Below are 6,679 nucleotides of genomic sequence, written 5' to 3'. Positions count from 1 at the left end.
GAACCATCAAGACCACTAAGATCGTCTGGAGGGGCCCTGCTCTCGGTCCCTCCGCCTGCACAAGCACGGCTGGTGGGGACGAGGGACAGGGCCTTCTCGATGGTGGCCCCTCGACTTTGGAACTCCCTGCCATTAGAGATTAGAACTGCCCCCTCCCTCATGACGTTCAGGAAACTAACAAAGACCTGGTTGTGGAACGCGGCATTTGACAACTGATTTAATTCTTTGCCCACATGAAAGGAGGATGATGAATGTGATTGTGATGGTGTTGGACGATTTGGCTCTTTTAACTAGGATGTTAATATTTTAATGTGTATGGTGCTGATATTTTAATCGTGTAATGAAGTGGCATTGTGTTGTTATTGTATATTTTTTGTATGTTAACACATGTTGTGAACCGGTCCGAATCCCTCTTTGAAGGTGAGAGGGTCGGTATATAAAACCTCGAAATAAATAAATAAATAATAAATTAATAACCTTTACCTTCATGACCACACTCTGATGTTGTTTGGCTGTATCTATGAAGTGTTGGAGGGTATGCCTTGTTGGCAGGTGAGAGCTTTAAGCTAAAATATGTTAGTATATTAGGTGCCCTCTTTTGTCAAGAATGTTGTCCCATAAATTTAATTTGGCCTTCATGTTGAAGGACAGTCCCAACCTTGTACTTAAATGGCGAAAAAGACTGTCTCAGAAGGTAGTGAGCGCTCACTCCTTAAAGATTTTGACTAACCATCAGGGATGTTTTTTATAGCACTGGTTTTCCTGAATAGGCAGTAAATTCTTAAGATTCTATTTTTTGCATTTTACTGTAATCTACCTTCCCATAATAAAACTCATCATTTCTGTAAAAAATATATTAGAGAAAATGAAGGCTTATAATCTCTTTGAAACCTTTATTGTATTTATTCCACTCTTGTCCTAAGGATTTATGATGTGCCACATGTGAAAGTGAAATATACAAATATATATATAGATTTAAATGAATGTTACTCTTCAGACTCCTGAATACACTTGACAAGAAGCAGAAAATCGGTGATGAGCAAAGTGCATCAATCAAAATGAATTATAAACCATATGAGCCATGAAATCTAATTTCAAAAATTGAAATGTGTATGAGCCAGTCTGTAGAAAGATCAAAATTCTTTATGTATATTTGAATTGTAAATATACTGACAAGAAATGATGTAAAATCAGAGATTCTTTTCAATACTTCACTGACATTTTGGTACCATCTTCTGAATGCAGCTTAAAATATACAAATCCTCACAGGAAATGTTAGAGATAAATGCTGACAATATAGGTGAGCATTAATGCTAAGATTCAGATATTAAGCAAATAAACATTCCTGAATTATCTCCCTCAACCCAAGCAGTAAATCCTATCAACTGAAATTAAACTCATTGCTTGTCACTGGATTTCCACTTCTGAAAACTTAGGAATCAGCTTCCTTGGCAACATGAAAGGCTGCAGCGAGGCTACTGCTCCAACATAGGTAGGCAAGGGGCCAATTGACCAGAAAAAACTTGGTAATAGACAGGTTGGAGACCAGGTGGCAAGGTAATCTAGATTAACTATTAAGTTCAACTTGTTTTGCAGAATGAAGAGCTGGCATAGAAGAAAAGGCTTCAATCTATGGTATAATGTTGGTTTTATCTTGAACAGGCATGGGTATCACACTGATCTTCAGAGGTTGTTGTATTGCAACTTCTTCATCCCCAGCCTTTGTTGTTGTTAACTACTTCCAAGTCAACTTCACTCAACCACATGAATGAACATTGCAGGTTTTCTCCTAATTTTTATCAAAATTTTGCTGGGGTTTGCTCTTTGCTAGGGTTCTTGGGTAATTCTGCAGATACCTAGAAAAATATGCACTGGGTTAGGGCCATGTTCCTCTGTTATCTATTGTGTATGGCATTTGAATTCTTCTCATGTCTGAATATCATTAACATGCCTTTTCTTTCTCTCTTCCAAAAGAATGATGAGGAAGCTAAATGAGAGGGATTTCACAGCGATAACTGCTGCATCTCCCTGGATGTTTCCCACTAATTCAGCCACCTGCTGTGGGCCATTACTCTTCCGTTCAGTCTTCCAAACAGGCTTCAAAGTACAAAGCTGGCCAGCTAGGCAGGCCATTTTTAAAAATTAAATTTCCTTTGGACTGTAAATGATCTAATATGAGCAGAGAAGAAGGCAAAATGGATTCTGTCTTTTCTTGCAACCATACAGGGAAAACACAGAACCACAAACCTTCCAGTCACAGATGAGCAGCCATATTAATCTACGAAGGCAGTGGAGCAAAATACAAAATAATATGGAGGCTAGAAACATTATATATATATAGTGTGTTGGCATAGGTACTCCTATGGTGGTATCTGCAGCAGATAGAAAAAAAACAGTTCAAATTAGTTTCATTATAATATTATAGTATTTTTTTGTGTCAGGAGTGACTTGAGAAACTGCAAGTCGCCTCTGGTGTGAGAGAATTGGCTGTCTGCAAGGACATTGCCCAGGGGATGCCCAGATGTTTTTGATGTTTTACCATCCTTGTGGGAGGCTTCTCTCGTGTCCCTGCATGGGGAGCTGGAGCTGATAGAGGGAACTCATCCGCGCTCTCCTTGGATTCAAACCTGCGACCTGTTGGTCTTCAGTCCTGCCAGCACAAGGGTTTAACTCACTGCACCACCGGGGGCTCCTAACATTATAGTATAATGCAATATAATACAATTTATATAAATGATGGCATGACATAAAGGTTTGAATGTTGACACTGGGAGGCCCCATAGGCTATGGAAACCTACTGGTTGACTTTGAATGAATTATACTCTCTGCTGTTTCGATTGTAATTTTCTTTATGTATTGGGAGTATTTTTATTTGTTGGTTTTTTATTTGTTGTAATGGTAGAGATAATGGGAATGTATTTTGATCCCCCCATCCCTAAAAATGCTTGCATCTTTGTTGCAGTAATACAGACTGTTAGACGAGAATGATTTAGAGGCAATTACATAAAGCCTCTAAAGTCAGAGGCAGCCCTTTTCTGTTTGGAAGCTGGGAATCCAGCAGCCAGTTATTTAGAGTTACGTGCAACTAATAATTCATTAAAATTGAAAGCTCAAATTATATTTTGCCTCACATGATTTTTTTCCCTCTTTGCTTTCACTGGGATTATACACATCTCTTCATAAACAAGATTTTTTTTTGCAGTCATATATTTAATACTTCCAAGGAGATGAGAAAAGGCATAGAAATAAAGAATCAAACTAGGTTTGGAGGGAATATGGAAGGTAAGCAAGCTGATGCTGCCTGCTATATCAAAAGCAAGTGCAGGGATCAAAGGTCATAAAGCTTTTTTATTTTTGAAGCCATGATGCCGTGTCCCTTTAAAGTAGGGTTGGAGTTGGCTAGTTCCAAGCTCTGATTGGACAGACTGATGCCTGTCTTTGAAAATCAGAGTAATCCTGGCTGATTTTATCCCACTCCAGTTCCCTAAATCTGCTGCTGTTGCTGCTCTACCAGAGGATTAAAGGGCCGGCAGTGGATTACGTAGATACTGCTGCTTCTGCTGTTTGCAGAGTTCCCCTCTGAGTCTGCCATTTCTGCAGGGCATGGAAGCTAAGCTCCCTCTGTAGTTCATTGCTGTCATGGGGTGGTGGATTTCTTTGAGTTTCCCTGTCTAATTCTGGAGATTCAGATGCTGGGCCCCTCAGGGAACTGCAGCCTATTTGGAAAGAGGTGGGAAGAAGTGGTATTTCAACATAACCTAGGATGAAGACTTAAATGTTCCCAGGCCCCAGCTCTCCCAGCCTTACCCCAGCAGAGCATCATGCTGGGGCCTGCACAACTGATGCCAGGACCATCCTGAGGGAAGGAAACATCACCAGGAATTTCTGTGTCTATGCCATTGATCCTGCTACTGAAGGTTTTGGTGTGGAGGATGCTGCCAGGTGGCCCCTTGTGGCTTTTTCTCTCACTCACCTGCCTCCTGCCCTTCACCAGGTCCCAGATAAAGATACCACTTGAAACGTAAGTGGCCTTCCCTTTTCCCTATTCCCCATGTCCCTGCTAGTTAGCCCTGGGCAACCACCACTTTTGTTGGTATTTTGTGTGTCCTCTGAACAATACCCAGTCTCTCCTTTCACCAAATGGAAAAAAGGTCTTCCCACCCCGCTATCCACTTTTATATTGTTGAATGCAGTTGTTCCCAACCTCTGGTCCTTAAGGTGTTTTGGACTTCAGCTCCCACAATACCAAACAGTTGGTAAGGTGGCTGGGGTCTCTGAAAGTTAATGTCCAAAGCACCTGGAGGGCCAAAGGTTGGGAACCACTAGTTTCAGGTGTGTAATGTCAGATTTCTGTCTCAAGCACATTTACTCTTTCTTCTGGTATTAAAAATGATTGGGTAGTCCCAAATTCTCATTTTTCTTCTCCTTTTCAAAAAAGCAAATGACTATTATGAATTGGTTTATACATATTACTGATTTATTCCAAATGATTTTGTATTTTATTCAGGACACTATGCTGGCGTTTGGAGGACATGATAGTTTAAAGGGGAATTAAACAGGTTTTCAGTGTTGAGCCAGTACAATGCACCCAATAACCTCCCTTTTTTGGTGTAACGGTTGTACACAATTAGCCAGTCCCAGAAATGATCACTTTCTTCTCTGTAATTTGGTCTGCAGTTACTGCGAAAGGATTTAAGGGAATGTACAGTTCTATATACATTTTGCAGTTGACAAGGTACAGACGTTTTTAAAAAGCTTATACCTGATCAGATCCAGAAGTGAATCATTTAATCAAGTGGTGAAACATGGCATGTTTTTTGCAGATCATAAGAAAGAGTGATTCGGTAGTAACAAATGGGCTTTCTTCCCACCTCTGCTCAAAACCACTGATACATTCAAACCAATACAGGCAACAATGTTTAAAAGCTTGGGAAAATATACAATAGCTTGCAACAAGAGTGCAAATCACTTTAGTTTACAATATATTAATTTTCATATGTGTTTCTGAAGGAGTATGCCAAAGCTCCCATCCAATTTCCCTGTAGTTTCAAAGAATAATTTCCCTAAGGGCTTGCTGTCTATTTCTGATTCTGCCTTGTATTTTAACTTAGAACTCCAAAAAGCCAGGAAGAAGATTTGCGTCTTGAAGTATTCAGCATAAACATAATGGCCTACAATTTGCAAATAAAAAAGGAGAGAAAATGCTTCTGCATTGCCTTAGATGGCTATGCTTAGATTCCATGTTCCCAAACATTTCCAGATGAAAAACATGACAAGATGTCAAGATAGTAAACATTATTAATGAAGAAAAATTGGCATACTAGAAGAGGCTGCAGTAACTACCTTTTGCATGAGCACACTGGGAAGGGTAACCATCTGACTCCTTCTCTCCTCACCTTTGCCCTTTGAACTCAGTGCCCTTCCATACAGCCCTATATCCCAGAATATCATAGTAGAAAATCCCACAATATCTGCTTTGAACTGGGTTACCTGAGTCCACACTCAGATAATGTGGGATTTTCTGCCTTGATATTCTGGGATATAGAGCTGTGTGGAAGGGCCCTCAGTTCGCAACAAGAAAGCTGAGAATAAAAGGGGAAAGTGAGAAAAGGGGAGAGTAACCAGGATGTTTTAACACAACAGAAAAGTGGAATGACGGAAGATTTATTTGGATTATCACTGCCAATATTTTGTGAGGTTCCCTCACAAAATAGCACTTTATAGTCGTAGGGCCTAGTTGTCCTTAGCTTTTTGGTGAGACAGTTTAGAAGTAATGTTAGTGGTATGCAGGCATGTAGCCGGGGGGGAGGGGAGGCTTGAGGGGCTTCAGCCCCCCCTCCCCCAAAATTCTCATGGTGGTTCGCAAAAAGGCCTTACTGGTGCATTATTTAAACTGTTATGTTTATTCATATCATGATCTGATCACCATACTCAATATATCCCATATGCATGGGGGTATTGGGGTAACGATACAAAAGGTTTGCTAGGCTAGACCCTCTTTCACTTAGACTCAGCCCCCCCCCGAAACTCATCCCCCCCGAAACCCCCCCTAAAAAATTCACCCCCCACCCCACCCCGAAACAAAATCCTGGCTACGGGCCTGGTGGTATGGAAACATAGGAAACAGTACAGCAGTGGTTCTCAACCTGGGGTCCCCAGATGTTTTTGGCCTTCAACTCCCAGAAATCCTAACAGCTGGTAAACTGGCTGAGATTTCTGGGAGTTGTAGGCCAAAAACATCTGGGGACCCCAGGTTGAGAACCACTGCAGTACAGGAACACTGAAAATGAAAAGAAGGGTATTTGTTTTGGTTTTTGGGTTTTTTTTAACCAGCATGTAATAATTTATTTATTTGACCAGTCATATGACCCTTTCAAAATACAACATGAGTAAAAGACAAGGCAAAAAGGAGAGAACGGCAGCTGACCTTCTATTTACTGTCAGAAAGAGTAAATGTTATACTACCTTTTTCATTGGCACCTCCCAGATTTCTTCAGCATTGCTTCTGAGAATACAATTTTTCAATTTGCACAATTCTGAACTCTGTGTTACGATTGTATCGATGCTAGGCCTATGAAATTAGTTCCTGATTCTGCTTTGGTTACAGCTCGATACCACAGAAGATAAAAAATATTATGAAACAAACCCCCCACTGTCTTGATTTGGCAGGAACAATCCT

General features: G+C 40.5%; 1 protein-coding gene across 1 annotated transcript in view; it reads left to right on the top strand.

The window, feature by feature from the left end:
- The first annotated feature begins 3,498 nt into the window (after nucleotides 1–3,498).
- The window catches only part of CACNA2D4 (calcium voltage-gated channel auxiliary subunit alpha2delta 4), a 215,143-nt gene continuing 211,962 nt past the window's right edge, over nucleotides 3,499–6,679 (top strand). The window contains exon 1 of the mRNA XM_067469273.1: nucleotides 3,499–4,021. Within this exon, the coding sequence (XP_067325374.1) occupies nucleotides 3,894–4,021 (128 nt within the window). The 5' untranslated portion in view covers nucleotides 3,499–3,893. The remainder of the gene's footprint in view (nucleotides 4,022–6,679) is intronic.

Source organism: Anolis sagrei, chromosome 5 (genome assembly GCF_037176765.1).
Source record: "Anolis sagrei isolate rAnoSag1 chromosome 5, rAnoSag1.mat, whole genome shotgun sequence".
NCBI lineage: Eukaryota > Metazoa > Chordata > Lepidosauria > Squamata > Dactyloidae > Anolis > Anolis sagrei.
Note: the sequence above shows the minus strand (reverse complement) of the source record. Positions and strands in the feature narration are given on the sequence as shown.